Here is a 20,013-nt window from a genome sequence, read left to right on the forward strand (position 1 = left end):
TGTGCAGGACAGCTCATTAAATCAGTGCCATAAACCAAGGGATCATTTAGTGATTTTACCAGAATCCTCTCTCTGACCCTATACATAGTGAAACAGAAATGCTGATGGGCAGTAGAGACTTTAAGACATATGGTTAAAAAGAAAAGAAAAACCAAAACATCAAAAAAAAAAAAAAGGAGAAGGGGTAAAAAACCCAGAAGTTTTTCTGGGTCCATCCACAGGATACAATAGTCAGCTTTGTTCAGGAGTCTGAAATATTGTAGCCTGCTGCTTCTGCAGCAGCAAATGCAGCCTAAGCAGATCTCATTTTACCATCTTTAAAATAAATTAAAAAAAAAAATTAAAAAAAGATGCATTGGGCATAGTTTTACTGTGGCTGTAAGAAAAAGGAATCTTCAGTTACAGTTCTATTAGGTGAGTTATGGGAATAGGGAAGCATACCTTATATCAAAGAGTTACTGAACAGAAACTGGAAGTCGGCTCTCTGTTTCCATTGCACAATGCAATGGTTTAAGACATCTTTTCTTTCCCCACTACAAATGTGGGAAGAACAAAAAGTACCGATTTACAAGAGCTACCTTCAGCTAATGGCAATCTGCTCAGCTGCTGATTTGCTCTCAGGCAGGACACCATGCTGAGGTCAGGCTGAGCCTGACAGTCACGCAGCCGCGCCGCTGTCACGGGACTGTACCAACTTTCAGGTTCCTCTGTTACCAGAAATCTCAGGTGTTGGCCCCAAAAGCTCTGATTTCAGGTGGAAGTGAAAACTAGCCTCCAAGACGAATACTTTGTGGCTTCTGCTATTAATGCCCTACCGGAATCAAACTGGAAACTAAAATACATCCTTAATCCCAACACTGTAGTTCCAAGATCAGACATGCCACAACTGTATAAAAATATCACCGTTCCCTCCATCTCTAACCAGGGACAGTATCTTTGACAATGTGTACTGATTCATTCAAAAGAAACCATTTTTGCTTTCCTGCTGCATCTCAAAATGGTGAAAAACTGAACACACTGTAAGAACATGCAAAATTTTTATCTTGGGCTTCTGCTTCAGGGATTGGGGAGGCTTAATCACCAGTGTAAGGTATCCATAGTCTAGAACTCCAATAAGTGTACAAAAGGAAAGTCTACTTTTTACAACACCCGTGTATTTGTTGCCAGTACTAATCTCTGATGACTTATTGATCAATTGACATACCAATCCAAGAACAGTTCTTTAAATAGTTAAAAAAAAAATGCAATTATTTCAGCAGCTGTCTGAAATGTGAGGCAGTAAGTAAGGATGAGGAAAGGGCACAAGAGCGCAAGGAGATGCACAGGGGCTAAAATAGGAAACCCTGGGGGACAGGAGAGGGAGAGAGAGAAAGAAAAACAAATTTCTTTACACAGTGGGAGTATATTGACAGAGACATGACAACAAGATTGCATATAGAAGTTTTATAAATGCTAAGAATTTCTGCAAACAGAACAAGCCATTTCCTAAAAGTTCCCTCTGGGAACTCCTTAAAACCTTCACCTCTAGCCTGGCACAAAGACAGAAAAGGCGGATACTGAAAAGGAAAACCACTTTCAAAAATAAGTCATGCCTCCCCCCGTCCCCACTCTGAAAGAATTCTTTGGTATGAGAGCATGGTGAGGGAGCCCTCGTGATTTAGGCATGTCTTCAGGCAAGCCAAGAAGAGGATGAGAGAAGGGGGAGATATAAACATTCCTGGGCAAAAGATGACCACATTTGGTCAGTATGTCAAGGGATGTGGGAAATGCTGGGGACAAGCTGTACACACGCTATTGGGTACCAGGCAACGTGCCTCCTGAACATGATCTGACACCAAGGCTGTGTCCCATCTCTCTCATGTTCCAGCCTTAGTGCTGGGAATGCATAAATCCCCAGTGCCTTTCTATGAGCCTAGGAAAATAAGAAAACCCAATGCTCATCCTTTTCCATGGGTACATTCTGTGATAAAATAGCATCCCAAATGAAACTTTTGATAGAACAACCCTATTAATTAGGAACTTACCTGGACAAATCCAGAAGAACGATCATCCACAAGAGAAGAGAGACGAGTGCATGTGGGATATAAAGCCATGCTGATCAGTGGCAAAAGGGAAAGGTATGAAACCCTTTTGCTGCAAAAAGAGGGAATTATGTATAGGAAGAATCAGAAGCTAAGCTTTTCATTCGCTGTAGCTACTGAGTAAGAAAGATGAAAACTGACAAACGCGTAATGGTGCAAAGAATTATCTGACTTGATGGTGTGTCAGCTCACAGTGTGAAGTGAGCAGGGAATGAAGTGAAGAGATCAGAAAGAGACCAGCTACGGAGGTGACCAGTGACTGAACCTGAGTGACTGCTGAGAGATGTGGCGTTTTTCTGTAGGAGAGCAAGAAACACTTTGCCAGGTGCACTCTGCTGTTCAAGCCTGGCGGGCATTGCTGGACCCATAAAAGCAAGGGACTCAGGACCCAGAGTGCTGCTGGCAGGCACGTTGCGGCACTGTTACAGAGGAAGAAAAACACATTAGAGGAAGAAGAAAGTCTCAGGTAGAAAGTTCAGCTTCACAGAAGTCAGGAGACAGGCTTGCTGCAAATTATATTCTTGCTGCATGGTGAAGCCTCCAGAAATCTCTTCCAGGTCTTTTAAAATTCAAGTGCACTTTTTTCTTTTTTTTTGTTTTTTTTTTTTTTTTCTCTTTCCAGTCTCTCTACCAAAGAAAACATGTCCTGCTGTGCTTAAAATAGTGGTAAGGAAGAAAATCAAAAAAGCCCACATGCAAACACATGCCCACTGTCTTTGCCCTCAAAAATGAGAGGGAACACATTCCCTTGTGTTTTTAAAGCACCAGCGTCCCAGAGCAAAACACTAACAATTTGCCTTTCATTCAACCTTAACCCTTCTTCAAAAGCAGGGTGTGTTAAAAGCAGAGCTCTCCTGTGGCAGCGTCTCCCTACAAACATCTACGTGCACCTTAGACAGACAATACTACTCAGCCATACCATTATTCACAGTGATTCATGGTCTTTGTATCCAGGGGATGAAGTTTATGCATTTGCAGAGAGAGGACAAGCAACACAAGCAGGAGATGCACCTCATTCCTCTGGCTCACTTTTAGCTGTCATGGGGAAAAATGACTTGCTAGTTATATAGGCTGGGTTGTTAGACTTACTTTACAAATTTATTTCTGAAAAAGGAGCAAGGCATATTCACCGGAATGTTAAACACAGTGTTCCTGATCTGACCAAATACTGAGTATACTGAATTATTTAAATTCTATTAAATAGAGAGAAGAAAAAGAATTCTAAAAAGAAAGCAATACACAGAAGAGAGATGGTTTCAGAAGGCCCTAAACATCACCATCAAATCTAAAACACTGCCTGTTCTCAGGAGATTAACATGTTTCTAGCTAAACATTAGTTACAGTGATAGTTAATATTTTAACAGTTCCTCAGTACTTGTGGCCTGGAACAGCTTTACGCAGCTCAGAGTTTGGTGAGAGGCAGTTGGACACGAGTTTACTGATCTTTGATTATGGGGCTGAACTGTAGCTAATGGCAGTACAGGAGGGCAAACGAAACCATCAGTTGAAGTGATAAACTCTCTGACTTGTTCTCTCAGCCTGGTGCATGTGAGGCGGTCAAGAAAGTGCAGCTGTATCTCATTTTGAACAGAGACAGAAATAGCTCTTAATGTTCAACCTTGAGAGATCTCAACCCTTACCTTCCTAACGCTTGGCAGCAACCCTAATGCTTTAGTATGACCCTATTACTTGTCACTTTGCCTATAATGGTAGAAAGGCATGTTCAATTGATATATCTACTAGTTTACTCTCTTGTTTAATAGTTGCCAAGTTTGGTACCTACTTTTTCAATGTTCTGAAAATTTATCACCCTGTGGGAACTGTAGAGCCATTCACCCTCCTTCCTGAGCCCCGGGTTTAAGCTTTCTGCAGGCCCCAGATATGCCTGCGCTACTGCTTGTAATGGACGTAATCGTTCCTCGTAATACTTCACCTGAGCTGGCATTAAAGGGTAGAGCTAGTAGTCTCAGCACAACAAAAACAGGACTTGAAGTGGGTCATCCTCTCAGTAGATTTCCACAAGTTCACAAGGTGGGTTTTTACAGCCTCTGCTCAGCTCTGCACGACCCAGAACTGACTGCTTCCCAGCCCCATCGGGGAACACTGTGCAAGCAAAACGACTATACTATAGACGCTCCCTCTACAAGGCAAGAATCCTTCCTTCCATTCCACACACCTACGCTTCTAAAACTGCTTGTTGTGAGTACAAGGGCTAGAGCATTTATTTTCAATTATAAACTTTACATTTGGGAATATTGCTTTCCGGAAGCCTCAAGAATCTGTAGTCAAGTTTTGATGTTGTCTTTTGGGTTTCAGCTACCACTTTGAAATAATCCATGGTTTCTCTTTGGCCTCAGCAAAAAATAAATATGTTGCCTTCTACTTACATTACTAAGTATCTTTTTTTAAGAACAGGAAATGGAAAGTAAAGTTGTCACTAACAAATTAATGAAAAGATCCAACTTTGTACTATTAAATTGTAGTATTTCTTCTTTTTTGCTGAACAGAGAAAACTTAGAAAACTAAAACGCAAGTTTATTAGCTTAATTATTCTATGAACTCATTTCCTTACCACCTCTCAAAAGCCTCTAAAACAATAATAGTTAAAAATCACACTGAATTCTCACTTAACCATACCTACCTTGGAAGCACAGCTAGTTTCTTGACTTTTGGAGGTCCTATGAAAACACTTCTGGCTCCTTCACAGAGATTACAATACTACAGGCTATTACTGACTGTGATGCCAACAGACTTATTCCTTCAAAATGGGTGTTGAAAATACTCTGTAAGGAACACGGTTTATTTAGCAGTTTCATTAAGTGGTAAAAGTTTCCATTTCTAGGTGCCGCAGGTGTCTCAGTGCTGCCATAATACATGCAACATTGCAGAGCAAAGGCAAAGCCTCTATGTACCATGTTCTGCATGTAAACCAGGGCCCTGCTGCCCCTCCTTGGGTGCTTTTAATGCTTGCTAGGATGAAACAAAAGCCTCAACTGTCAACATTTTTGAACAACCTAGAGGAGTGGGAGAGACTGGGAATCTCAAAATCTCTGCTAGCTGTTTATATCCTTGTGAGCTACAGCTGTGATACCGGGTTTGTAAGTACAGGAAGCCTCCAAAATGCTCAATATATTATTTTGTTACTCTGATTTCTTCTTCTCTTTCTATTAAGTTAGACTTTTACTCAAATCCAAGCTGCATGCAGAAGTTACACTGGGGCTTTAACTGAGCAGCTTACCTGTCAGGGCGAGTGGACATAAAGCCTTAGACACCTGCACACTAGCTTGGCTTAGAGATCACTCCCAACTCTGCGCAGCATTTATTATGTTCTTCCCCAGGAAAGGCCCATGTCTCTGCCTGTTAATGCCAAAAGTCAGCTTTGCAGAGAGACAGATATGAGCTGTGGTCTGTGAGGGCAGGAAGCAGTGGTGGGGGACAGAAGCGCTAACTGTAGTGAATGATTTACAATCTCAGAGCTGACTTCAAGGATAATAAAGGAAATTTGTTTTCTTTAAAAAGCAGAAAAGCCTTTGTATGCCTCAGTCACAGGGCCATGACAGGGGAAAGAAAAAAAAAAAAAGGCTTCCACTGTCCAAAAACTTGATTTTGGCAACATCTTACGTTTAACACTCTTCCAGTTAGATATAGAAAATAGCACATCTACTGTCCACCCAGAAAGCGAGTAAAGGGTAAACTGACTGTTTCCAGACAGTCAAACCCAGGTCAAGTAGCAAAGTAGTTCCTCATTAGGAACTGACAATCAGGCACTTAGGAGTTACATGTTTCACTGAAATAATTACTTTTAAATTTAAGGGCTGAGAACAAGCAGGGGAAAAGTTCCTCTTGGCTTTCAACACTTAAATGTCTCACCCGGTCCAGTGAAGTGACAACAGAAATCCTGCAAGAGCTGTGCTCTCTTCACAGCGTCAGGGCAAAGCAGAACGCACCAAGGAACACACCTGCAGGGAAGGGCCAGTGTTTTACTTGCTCACGACTCTTAAAGTTCTTAAAATTATAATTGTAACTAACATTAATAACAGATTTTAAGGACCTGTATCATCTGGGTATGTTGCAAAGACATAGGATGGGGGGTTTTGCTGTTCCATGCTAAAAACAATATAACAAAGCGATGTGGCTGACACTCCAAGACATCAGGACCTAGTCTTGAGCATCCAACTGTAGAACTGAATTGCCTGTCAGTATGCGGCCTGGATACTGATGCTTTATTTTGGACAGATGTAGACTGAAGATGTATGAGCAAAACATGCAATGTAAACCTTGAAGTGAATTGAACCTGATATCCAGACACATACAAGGTGCCTTTACTCTTCTGATGTTCTGTTTTCAGCAAACTGAGGTGAGCGCCTGAAGAAAATTCCCAGGGACACTGCAGTGTGTTGTGCTTTTGATGAGACAGAGGACTAGAAAGGTCTCTTTCCATAAGCATGACAGACTTTTGCTCTAGGGAAAAGGAAAAACACATCAGAAAGCCTGCCCTGTCAGGTGGGCCTCTTTATGTGGAACCACTTTGGTTTGGTGTTGGTTAACTTGGAGGAGGGACAAAAACAAAAAAAACCCAAACCACAAGACACCCCCACCCTCACCAAAAATTAGTTAACATGAAGACATACTTGAAGAGTTTGTTTACAATGTTTAAACTATGTCAGGCAAGCTTTCAAAATGTATAAACTAGCCAAGAAGCAATCTCAGTTGTGTAGGGCATGAATGGGGGCAGGAGAGGGGCACAGGACAGGACTCAACTCAGTCACTTGTTCCATCTCTCCTGGGGAATATAAAGGGAGATCAATGCTGAGAGGGCAGAAATGACGGAAGGTGTGTGACACGTGACCAGCTCAACGTGGGGAAAAAAAATGAATAAAACAGGCAGCCACCTGTGTTGGGAAAGTAATTCCATTAAATATGGTAGAAGAAAGTAAATCCATTTGGCAAGGACTCCTCTGGTTGTCATTAGAGGTTAGTTTACAAAGTTAATAACTGTAAGTGAAATCATTTTTCACTGCATCCACAAATTACATTTTGCTCTACTTGACTGACCACACAACAGACACAGAGAGTATGTAACAGCACAAATAGTGTGTTTGATAGATTGTGATAATATTTACAAGGAAAGACTGATACCCATTTTTTGTGTATTGATCTGTTTTGACTGAAGAACTTGTTTAATAGTCCTTGGCACTTTAGGAACATAGTGAAGAGAGCATCAGAGAGAGAGTCTTAATCATGGGGACACTTTCCAAGGTATACCGCAGAAAGTGCACTTTTTCTTTGTTGCTTTTTATGGCAATTATAGTCCCCACAGTTTGGTCAGAACTCTTCTCCAAGAGTGTGACATCGTCACATTTAAAACATTTTTTCTGTGTTGCTAATAATAGGCTGAGCTGTCCATTAAGTTACACCTGCCAATATTTTAAAGTTATTTTTGACACTGTAATTTTGAAGGGAAGAAGGGAGGGGAATTCATAAAAATGTATTTTTTCCTCTAAAAGCCAAACCCAGTACCTCTCATTATATTGCAGACTCTCCCTTTACATAGCAATTATAACATGCTTTTCACAAGCAAAAAACTCTCTTATTTCTACCAAATGGGATTCATGTTTAAATTGATAGTTTCTCTACTAATGAAGGACATTTGAATCTCTGAATTGTGCTTTTAACTACTTATTAACAGCATTGTTAACAGAATACTTTTACTGAAATAATATGACTGCCAGATCGATTCTAAAATGGTAATGATCCAGCCACAAAAATGAAGTCAAAGGAAGATAAACTGCCATGCAACATCAGATCCCATTTAATAATCCACCTCTGATGACAGAAGACTACATATTTCAGAGAAAGAAGTAAGAAGACCTACGTATGAAAATGAGGAAGAGCTGCTTCCAGTATTGCTGGTAGTTTTAAAACTGAAATAGGAGTGATTCCATTTTTTTAAAAAAAAATATAAAATACATTAGTCTACAGTATCACTGTGATCTTCTTGTAAAGGAACAATCAAGTTCAAGAATATTTGAGTGAACAAGTTCCCAACAAATTACATGCCCTTATGTGCCTAAATTTAGGTCTTAAATCTAGCTGCCTTACAGGCTCATTGTTTGAACCGTCTATTCCTACCTGCTGAGAAGACGGCACCTATATTTTTGTTTGTTACTTTTTGGTATGGTAAGAAGAATAATATGTCCATTCTCACCTATTTTTATGCATCAGTTAAAAGTCACTCTTCAAAGATTTTCTCTTCTCATCTTTTTCAGAAGTGAAATTTAAGAATTGTGTGAGAGAGTTGTTCCAGGTCTCCTCTTCCTCCAGTCCCGATGATCTTTATCCACCTTCATTCTCACCGTTGCATCACAATGTCCAACTGTCTTTCCAGCAGCAGTTCTCCCTCTGGTGATGCATACCGTTAGCCTGGATGCAATACCTCCATGGAAAGCTCATTTTCCCATCCAGGAAAACCACTCTATTATATTGTAATGCATAGTATTACCCACTGGAAGCATTTTAAGGATGTGTATTCCCTCATCCTGCCTCCCTGGAGGGCTCAGGGGCAGAAATCATTTCTGAGGTTCTCACCAGCCAGTTGGCTGATGTCCAAAATTGATCAATGAACTGCTCATACAACAAATCAGAGAATTGCCCCATGTCAGCCAAGGCTATGCTGACTTTAATCTCCCATTGTCTCTATTCACCCCCAAAAGCAACAGCGCAGCTCCAGCTTGCTCTTTCTAACAGCTCTACCCCTTGGGCTGCTACAGGCACCCTACTTCCCCACTGGTTCCAGCTCCTCCTTCTTAGCCAACATCATTGACTTTTGAGGGAAAAAATTGATAAAGCAGCTGAGAATGCTGCAATTGCTCAGGATTACCACGAGCAGGCACTATACACAGATGGGTGCCTACCCATTCAAGAAGTTTCCCTGCTCAGCTCTATAACATCTTTCCATGCCATTTGCCATGAAAAAAGCACTTAATGTTATTTCTTCTTTGCATTTAATATGACAATGGTGAGAAGAGAAAGGAGGCATAAAGCTGTTGCTTCCTTCTTTCTTATTTCCTTCCCTAACACCACACAGGTGCCGTGGCTAGGACACTGTGTTAGAGATGTGGACGGAATTAGCAAAGGACAGAGAATGAGGGGGTCAGTGGCTCAAGCTCTATAATAAGGAAGACTCTCCACTCAATTCACACATCAAAGGGGGGGGGAAATGAAAACTAATCCCTAAATTATCATAAATTTCGTCCCTTTATACACAAAAAATGGACAGTTTAGTTGAAGAAAAATTTTCATCTGCCCCAACAAATCTGGCTGATACTCTTAAATAAAAATAATGGCTGGAGCGATGCAGTTACAAATTGCTCAGAAAGTTGGACAAAAATTGAACTTATCAAATTCCCAGACAGTGCCTCTCAGATAACCCTGCAGAAAATCTTCAGGAAAGTGATTCAGAAATGCTGTGGATTATACTTATTTATTCTGCCTCAGCAAGCTTTACTATTTTTCACCACAGCTGAAGTTATTGCCTTTCTAGCAGAAGCGGAGGGCTGCAGATCAGTAACTCCTAGATACGATCACAGCATTTCAATATGTTATCTCCAGCTTCCCCTCTAGTCTATCCCCCACAACTCCAATCGGTCCTGCACTCCTTTAAGAATTTTTACATGCAGTAAATTAATTTCACTCATATGGCAGTCTCTGTAAGAGCTGGACACTGTCCAGCCTTGTGAAGATCCTGGTGTCAATCCTTTGGCTTGCCTCACCCATCACGGATACTGCACATGCTCATCTTCCAATGTCACATAGACTAAGCATGCTTGGTGTTTTATACTATTAAGTCTCCACAAAGGTCGCAGTTCTTTGACTTCACTGGCTTCCTACACAGAAAAACCCTGGGCATCATTTTACTGCAGCATATGATGCTCCATTCACTAGAAAGAATAATCACCTGGTACATGAAGTGAAACTGCTATTGTCAGGCTACAGAAGTAAGTTACAGAAAATTGATTTGAGACTGCTACGATATTTAAACATCATGCGAAACCACATTAATTTCACAACTATTACTTCGAAAGAAAGTTTTCATGCACTGCAGAGTAACCTTTGCTTCAGACAGAAAGAAATGGGGTACAAGGTTACAAGAAAAATAAGCTGAAATCCAGACCGCATTTATAACAGCTTTTTAGTACTTTGACTTTCCTAGTTAGGAACCTGAAGGAACCTGCCATGTGTTGGCTCCCAGAGTTCAGCTTATTCAGCAACAACTTCAAAATGTCAGCCCTAAAGAAACACTTTTTCTGGTTTCATTTTCATAAGTTTACTGTCCTTGCTCCATTTGTACCGAAACGTGGGAGGAAGCATTCACAGCTTTTCCAAAAGGTCACTGACTTTGACGATCAAAGCATTTCCCTACCCATCTCACCTCCTTGGCAGCAAGTCTCGAGTTTTCCACCTTTAACTAGCTCCAACCTCTCAAGATAATAAGGCTTCAAAACGTGTGTCATGTTATGTGAAATACTGCAAAATCATATATGCAAAATTCTACTGTTTGTATTTTTTTCTAACCAAATTTGTTATTTTATGAATTTTCTATAGAGACCAACATACACACTACATTTACAGTGCAGTTGAAAGACTGTTTAGATCAAGCAGCTCACTCCTACCATTACACGTGTATCCTCACCATCACTGCCAAGGGTTCCTTGATTAACGTATATAACTGTCATAACGTGTAGATATCATTTTAACATTTAACTTATAAACGTCAATTCAAACACACACCTTGATGTGAGAGGCAAGTTACTTTGCTTAAGATGTTTTTCTTTGGCTGTAGTGAGTCAGGAGACTACTGTTATACGCTTTGCTACAGACACCTGTAATCTTGGCTGTGTGATTTATTGGATGAAATTTTCAGTCTCCCTTTAATGGCAATTATTCTTCTATGTTTCAGGTCATTAATGATGACAAGCAGATATTTGCAGAACATAACATTCTCCAACAAAGAGCTGTCTAGTACAAAAAGGGAAAGAAAAGCATGATGTACGAAAATCAAAACTCAAATTAAATATATTCTTCTTCCAAAACTTTACCTAAACTTTAATTTGGCAAGTATCCTTGGAGGTGCATGGTGCAAATGTTGTGCAGCATGAAGACAGTTTAGGTCAGCTTCTGACAGATTATAACCCAGGGTTATGTTTGTATAGGTTGCTTTGTCTGTAATGAACAGAAATGTGTACAACTTTGTTCAAAACTTGAATCATCATGTAGCTATGTCACACCCACCAGAAGTGAGAAGTATCAGTCAGCAGATCATCAGGAAGAAAATGTAAAGATATTTGTCTAATTTGGTGCAATTTCTAACCTTCAGAACTTCAGGAGATTCTTCTCAACTTCACACCAATCAGAAATGACTGTATGCCCAGATGTCTCAATAAACTTAGCTAAACAGTTTGTTCTGTTGTGAAAGTTAGTTTAGTTCTTTTTTTTTTTTTTACAGTGCAAATGCATCTCACATTGATGATTTTAGCAAGATTTTACAATTGTAAGTCAATGTCTGTCGTCATCGTCCAGTATGCTGAATCACTAGTGTCCATACAAGTAATTTCGTTTTAAAGTTCTTTAGAGATTAACATTAAAATAACCTAAGGCTTAACCCATAACCCATACATGAACGTTTTGCCTGGAGGGAAGGAGTGAGCTTTCGCTTTGCTATCTCCATATTAGGAGAGAGGTTATTTGCCACCTGAGAAACATGAAGGTTTTTCCAGTCTTCCAGATCTACGTGTCCCAAGAGGAAAGGGGATCAAGACACACCAATTTCGGCACCACAGGCATAGAAGATCAAAACCTGGCAGCACCAATAGTTGCCAGACTGTTTCAGAATCACTTAATTTGATTTATTCATAGATTTCAAAGCCAAAAGAAATAAAGCAATTATCTTTACTCTTCCTATGCCTTTACTCTTCCTATGCCTATACTCTTCCTATCAAGGCACCAGACTTTTATCTAGCTGTTACTGTTTAAAAAAAAAATATCCAATTTTGAGCCCCAGAGCTGATGTTTACATTCTGTTGGGATCCAAAGCAGTGTTTTCTTCTTCATTTATATCACGGTAGAACTAGCTGGAATAGCATTCCTTTGCTAAGCTTTGTACAAACACATAGCAAGCATAGCCTGGTGACAAGGAACCGATTGTTTAAGACAAGGAAGGGCAGGGATGGGGGAAAAAACGAAGATAGGCAAATTTACAGATGCAAAGACTAAAATACAAAAAGACTGATAGCCACATTCCAGTGTCTTCCACCCCTACCGTAAGAATTGCCTAAACATGTGCTAACCACATAAAAATCCTGCTCCAAACTTGTCCCAGACCACTCAGGAAAACAGTGACAAGAGCACAGGACGTGTGAGCGCCACAGGAAGAAAACTGCCGCCAAGACCAGGGCTTTGAAAAAAACTGCATAGATATCACAAGAGCCCTTCTCTGTCCCAAAGTGTTCACACCCTGAAAAGGTAATTAACTTGAGAGCAAGGCAGGTATTCGTAACACCTCCTGACAGCCTTTGGCATTGCTAAGTTTGGCCTCCCTTTCCAGCTATAAGCAGAAATCGCATATCAAAATCAGATACAAGTAATCTGTCACTACGTATAACAGAAAATTACTGACATATACACACACCCTCCACACTGTTTTCTCTCTCCCATTTTTTCATTTATCCAGTAAAACAACTGAGCAGTAACCAAACTTAGAAGTCTATCTTCTGTTATTTAAAAAAAAAAATTAAAAAAAAAAATCACAGTGATAATGAATGCAACTTCCATTAAGTTGAGAATTCAAGCAAATTGTCCTTCTGTTTCTGCTACCATACACTACATGACATGAGGAAAAGTCTAGGGAAAGTCTTACTTGTCTGGGGAGCATATCAGTAGTGCATACAGTGCCTTCTGCTAGTGTGTTTTGTGACTGGAGTACAACCATTACTGGTAAAAATGCACCACGGAATTCCAAGTTGCAAAGGGCTCTCTTACATATTTTCCAGATTAGTAGCATTTTTCTGCCTGGCCATATAAGCATCCACCTGACGGCGCAAGCCAAGCAAGTAACTGTGGGTGGGATCCAGCTGACAGAGCATAAGTACCTGTGCTGTGGCAGACAGAAAAGTAACTCTGAGAGCCATTAAATGAACCTCTTGCTCTCCACTGATGAAGTAAAGACATTAAGTTATTTATGTTAGGATGATGCATGCATTAAGAACTTACAACTAGATTCATACACATACCTCAGAGTCACAATGCTTCCGAATGCTCCAAAAAAAAAAGTAGTTATGTCACTGGGGAAGCCACGCTAGCTTCCCACACTCTCCTCAAAACTATATGGAGTTTAGCTTGGAGGCTTTCAAGCTTGGTTCAATTAGGGTAACCCATGTTCTATGTCCTACCCGTCTAGCTGTAGAACTAAACAACTTTGGTCCTTCTCAGTTTGTCCTATATATGGAAAGTGAGGGGACAGTTTTGAGTTTAGCTTTCCTCTTCTCACCCCTTAAGAGAGATATTATGAGCACTTCAATCAGAAGCTGCTTCTGCTGAGGACTGTTAGATGTTTCCTTGGAAAACTAATGAGATTTTACAAATGCATTTGTGATGTTATTCATTTCATTTGATAGTTGTATACAACTTCTTGGAAGCAAGTTAACAGTCTCAGTCCAGAGCTGAAGAGCTGGTGTCCACAGTAAAGAACAGACTAAATTTCAAATAGGAAGAAGAAAGAAAGAAAAAAAAATTTAAAAAATCACTGAGAAGAAGAACAGAGTGACATTACTCATGTTCATAGTACTATAATTTCACACGGAGCAACAGGTGACAATTTGTGCTGCAGAAATTAGGGCAGTACTATGAATAAATAGAGAATCCTTGTCTCCCTGGTGCGTCACACCCTCCCACCTTTACAGAGATCCTGTTAAATTAAGGCTAGTGGATCAGAGGGAGTGAACTCATGAAAAGGTTATCATCACATCATAGGCTTTTCTTCAGGGCTCAGAGTTGGTATTGCATGAGATCATGTATGAATAAAAACAACCTACCTAAAAGTCTTGCCAGCTGCCTCTCCCCTCCCCCCAGTTATTTCAGACAAAGTCATTTCCTTTTAATTACGCAGCTAAGTACATGTAGAAATACAGCTTATTCTCCATGTAAATACATATCCAAAATTCAGTCCCAACTAGACCATAGGTCAAAAATTAGGCTGTAGGATTTGCCACTGATGGGTCACAAACTTCGAGCCTGTTGGCGAAACTTCTGGTTTTTTTACAGACATAGGCTCAGGTGGGAACTCAAACAACTCCTTGTCAAGTTGTTGCATGAATGTTTTGTGATACCGCCTATTGCAGCCAGTGGGAAAGGAGCTGTTTGCTTTGGCATGACTGCAAGATGACTGGCACAACGGACAAGCAAGGCTGTTGGCAGTTGATATTAGTAAGTAAAGACGCAACCTGAATTAATAACATTATATCTAACTAGAGGTCAGTGCAGATTAAAGTGTGAGCCAATACATTTTAGAATCAATTTAAATACATGTTAACTCCCATGTAATACAGGGAAGTACTATATGCCTCCATGGAGAGAGACACAGAGATTAAAGAATTAATTCAGAGCAAGTTTGGGATAGAACTAGGGTCAAATCTCCCAAGTTTTTAAGGTATTAAACAAGAGACAAGATCATCTGGCATTCTGCTTGAGGCTAAGTCTGCTCTTGGGGATGCCATCTGACTAGGTGGCTGGCTGTCTGGCTGCTCCAGAAAGCAGCAGTCCTACATCTCCTTTGCATCAATACTGGTGCTTATCTGGTCTCACTGGGAGCTGGCCCAGGCACAATGAGTCAGTGTTCACCTGCGCTGGGCTGTGGGAAGTAATGGCAAGGTACGAGAAATGGGACTGCCCCGTTCAGCAGCAGGTAGCCATTACAGCAGCTTAAATGCAGTGCAAGAACTTATCCAATGTAAAATGGCAGCTCCCTGTCTCACAGGTGTGTTGTAAAGAGGAACATAAAGATGAAGTACTGCAAGTCTGCAGTGAAGGCAGACTTCCCCTAATAATTCAAAAAGACTCTTTCCCCATTGAGAAAGCTGAAGAAAATGGCAAAGAGATTCAACTATTTACATTTTGGATTCAAATAATTGCCATCCAGAGTCTTTTGTAAATACATACACCAAGCAGAAGACCTAGAAGAATCTCTTCTGGGCTGCCAGAATACTCATTGGTTTTCCAGAGAATTTCAGCCTGCAGAGTCACCCAGACAGCAAGGGAGAGGCAGCATTTTGGGGAGTGTAACACAGCTGTCAACAAAATAATCAGCCAGCTTCTTCCTGAGCAGGCTGGCTTACGACGTGAAGCTCAGCGACACAAGGAAAGGACTCCTACTGTTACAGAAATTTAGCAGTATATGCCTCCTATAAAATTCCTTGGAAAGGACGTCTGGATACGTCCAAACTGAAAAGCTTTTCCTCTCCACCAGGAAGACACCAAAATAGAGCCCAAAACAACACTTGCTGCAAGCTATAAAACTTTGTTTCAGTTTTCTGAAGTTTTCAGCAGTTCAAAGCCCTGATTCAACTTCATCACTGGTCCTTGGTAGGGAAGTGCTGCAGTGCCTCTGCTTATTGCCCTATACAATAGGCACTTTGAGTAAATTCTGGAAGGTGGGACAGGAGGGTCAGCAGAAAGTGTTATGACACTGTTTGCTCATAAACTGAAATTACTGAGATTACTAACACTAAAGCAGACTACAAAGAACTGCTCGAAAGCTTAATGAATTGAACAGTGTAAGATTAAGTTTGCTGTAGATAAGAACATGAAGAGTCGCTTTCAGAGGAGCAATTTAAAATTACTCATACACATTGATTTCTAAACTAGTTGTAATTTCTTAGAAAAAGTTTAAGTATGATCCTCAGCACTTTAACGTTTGCTCAATGTGCAGAAATGCAAATAAGATACAGGTCTGTACCGAGAAGCAGATGAAAATAAGGTAAAATATTACAAAACCAATACATAGATACGTTTTTCCATGAGTATATTACCTCACCTTTACTCCAGAATTCACTTTCCAAAAAAAACCCTGTCTCCTCCTGAAAATACAGAGTTGAAGGAAATGAACTGAAAAGAACTCAAGAAAGAGGGTAAGAGTTGAGAGGAGAAGGCTTCCACAGAAGTAGTTGTTAAACAGATAGAAGATCAAATTAGACTAAACTCTTTGTGGTAGCAGCAAAGTATGGGAACGTCAGGAAAGGGATGCTGGTGAAATAGCTCCTTTTCTCCTCTCCAGTCATGTTTCATTTCCCATTGTGGGATCTGTGAGGTAACTTAGGATCCTATGCAGTATTTCATAAGAGAAGGGATGGAAGAAACTATAGTTCCAGACAGAGCTATGCCTATTCTTTCACAATTTTTTTTTTGCAAGTACACTCCATAGTCTGGGGTGCATAAATTTACCTCCAGCTGCCACTGCTGTAGAGCTCAGCTCTTCAGACAGGACATCTTTTAGAGACCATCAGATTAGGTTGACTGACTGGCTGCTCTGTCCAAAAAGCCAGTCTTTTGTCTTTTATAGCAACATGATTTATTTTTCTGCATTGTATGCGGTTTTGGTTTTTCTTCTACCTATTTCGTATTCATATTTCAAGGGTGGACTTCCCTGCAGGGAGTTACTAAGTTTACAGTAGCATAAACTTGTAGTTTCTCAAGGAGCTCGAGTTCATCTGTTGTGGAAAATAGAGAGGAAAGGCATCCAACTCCAGTGGTAGAGAATTTGAAAGCTTTTTCTTCCCTGGGATACCCTTCATAGAAATCTCTCAGAGACAGTCCACGAAACACAAATATTCCTGGGCCACGGGCCGAAGATCACTGTGATAAAGAGTTAAAAGGAAGTTGAATAACAAAGAAAATTGCAATTGAACCCAATTAGCCATTCTCGTAGTAAGGGGAGAAAGGGGGAGAAGAGAGACAGCACAACATTTTAAACCCAACATTTAAATGCTCAATAAGCCTTCTATTGCAACATATAATTAGCCTGTTGAGCACGTTCCCACAGGATATTGTTGTACTATGTAGTTTAGTGAATACGACTGTAGGTATTCCTCATTTTTAATGTACCCAAGGTAAACACTATTTTATGGCTTCTAGCATGACAATAACCAGCTTGTGCTTGTGTTGTAAATGCCATTGTATATCTCCCACCCAACACAGACACTGTGCAACTGGTTTCAGTGTGCGAGTTCTGCATTGGAGCATTTCACGTTAACCGCTGTCAAATACATGGTTTTGGGCTAGGGAAAGTGTTGCCAGTGTGGCAACTTGCACCTCCCCAAGATCTATTGGGTACGAATGATCCCCTCCCTCCTTCCCTCCCTCTTTCACTTACTCAGGAGGCTGGCTACTGCCATTTCATAGTAAAGCCAGTCAAAAATTATTCCCAAGCTCTTCAGTTTTTAAACCCGTCTCCTTAAAAACAGAAATCTATATCAACGAAGAGGTGTTATTAGCTGAGTGGTAATAACAGGTGGGAAGAGAACAAGAACTGTTTCTTTCTTGTCTTTCATTTAAATGTTTCTATTTTTAAAGAGACTGACCAGCTCTGCTTGTCATTTTTTAGCCATAAAGGGAGTTGGTTCAAGGTCTGTCAACATGATAGGTCTTGCCTCCGTTTAGCCTGGAGGTATTACCTTTCAAGTATTCTTTTAATAGAGAATGAATATTTTAAAGTTCAGAAGTATATGTGCTCTTTAAACTCCTTTTTTTCTTATTTCTAATAGCTGCCTTGTTAGCAGGGAGGATCATTACGCAGTGTTCAGCACCCTGTTGCATGCTCCTGATCCCCACCGCACAAAGCCAGGGGACAGCCCGACTGCTGCATGCAGGAAGAGGAGTATTTCAATTCATATAGTGCTTCAATAAACCCAAACCTACCAACCAACCAACCAACCAACCAAACAACAACAACAAAAAAAAAACCCAGACCCCACACATACACACACACGCCCCCCTACAGCACCTTATTTCACAACAGGAAAAAGACAGAGAAGGCCAGCTTAATATTGGTTGATTAAAAATTGTAAGAGGTTCACCATTATTGGCACTCTCAGGAAAGGCAATCACCAGCACTTAGCAAGTGCCGTGCCTTTCTCCACACATCCCAAACCACCCTAGGGTACAACATCGTGCAATTCAAAATGTACATGGGTCCTGCACCTTCTCCAGAGGTGCCTGGCACTAGCTATGGCCTAAAAGAGGGTATTAGACTGCGGCATTGATACCAGGTAAAAAACTACAACATTTCAGCCCTTCCAAAGTATTTTAAACAAAAACAGGAAAAGATACTTTAAAGAAAAAAAGCAAACTCACCATTCTGGGAACTAAGAGTTTTCTCCTAGATCCGAATTATATTGTTGCTCAAGACATCAGCAGTGTTGAAGGAGCACTTATTCTTTCTCCAGCTGTGAAAAGCTCCGGCGTGTTCGGGGTTCGGGTAGGTGCTGGGAGCACACCTGGCGAGCCTCCCTCTTAGGGGCGCTGAGCAATGCCTGCTGGAATGTGCAGTCTAGCAGGTACCTCACACCACTTGTTCAAACAGACAGGAGGGAGCAGTGGAACTACGTTACCCATAATTGCCTTCAGCTGGTGTATGATTACACCTGAAACCAGGAGAGGTGGTGTGGGAGTTTCACCTTAGGGAGGAGAGATAGGCACGCGCGTGAAAGGAGAAGGAAGCGTGTGCTCCTTGTCTGCTGCTGGAAGAGAGATTGGGTTTTCTACTTTCACACGCCATGTTGCAAATACATTGAACTCGCTGGGAGGGGGACAAGGGATGACCTTCTGATAAAGGTCAAGGTTAGAAATCATTAGATTTACAGGCAATGAACACAGAGACCAAAATCGTGTGAACCTGTATGACCGGTTTGGGCATCTCTGTGCATGTGAGAGAATCAGACAACTGGGTATGAGGAAGCAAGTGAAAGAGGGGTGGCAATGGCCTGAGAAGACATCTACAGAGGAGGGAAAGCAGAGACATTCTGGAGGGATGGGGGGAAAGAGTTCCTTTCTGGCTTCATGAGCTTGAGGTAATAGTAAGGTTTCCCAGACATCATATTGCAGGTGCTTTCCTCAGTGATTTCAACATTTTGTAGGATAAAGTTGATAAAGAGGGACAAAGATTATAGCCACAGAGAGATAAGATAAGTGGTCTTTACACCAGGAATGTCACAGGGAGTTGGAGAAGAGGTGTTTTGCCTGTCCTGTTGTTATTCGCTACCTGTGTTTTTGTGGCACTTACTTAGGACTTACAGCTGAAACTCCCCTTTGATGAAAAGAGGCTTCACAGGCTTTTTAAACCTCTCTCTAAAAAGCTGAAGTATAAATCAAACAGGATAAAAAAACGAAGAAAGGCAGAATCTGGCTTGTTTTGGGGGAAGATACTGTCAATATTGTTGGGCAATTTCCACCAAATAAGCTACTCACCAAAATGAGTGGTTTTGTTTGACCAGGGCTGGCAGCAAAGTGGGGTAAAACTCAGCAAACAGTTTCATCTGGAAAAAAATGAAGTTGAAATGGTGCCAACACCATTTCAACATTTCAATGGTCAATCAATTGCAGCACAATTCAGTTCCTTCAGAGAACTCAACACTTTCCCTCTCTGCCCCCATAATCCAGAAAACAGCCTTTCCCACCTGACCATATGGGATTTTGGGCTGGGAATCTCTTCTACTTTGTATAATAAAGTAAGGCATTGATGATGACAAAGATGAAAAAAGAGATGCCCCACCTCCAAATGCTTTAACCAAGTATGTATATTGTTGAGAGAGCTCTGTTCTGCTGTTGGAAGCAGAAGTTTAGAGTAACGCAGCAGGGTTATTCACTTTATACTAAAACTACCTAT

At 40.8% G+C, this 20,013-nt stretch overlaps 1 protein-coding gene across 1 annotated transcript in view; it reads right to left on the minus strand.

Moving 5' to 3' along the window:
- The window catches only part of MACC1 (MET transcriptional regulator MACC1), a 36,997-nt gene extending 18,370 nt beyond the window's left edge, over positions 1-18,627 (minus strand). The window contains exon 1 of the mRNA XM_063324982.1: positions 18,483-18,627. Within this exon, the coding sequence (XP_063181052.1) occupies positions 18,483-18,485 (3 nt within the window). The 5' untranslated portion in view covers positions 18,486-18,627. The remainder of the gene's footprint in view (positions 1-18,482) is intronic.
- Between the last annotated feature and the right edge of the window lie 1,386 nt (positions 18,628-20,013).

Source organism: Chroicocephalus ridibundus, chromosome 2 (genome assembly GCF_963924245.1).
Source record: "Chroicocephalus ridibundus chromosome 2, bChrRid1.1, whole genome shotgun sequence".
Lineage (NCBI taxonomy): Eukaryota > Metazoa > Chordata > Aves > Charadriiformes > Laridae > Chroicocephalus > Chroicocephalus ridibundus.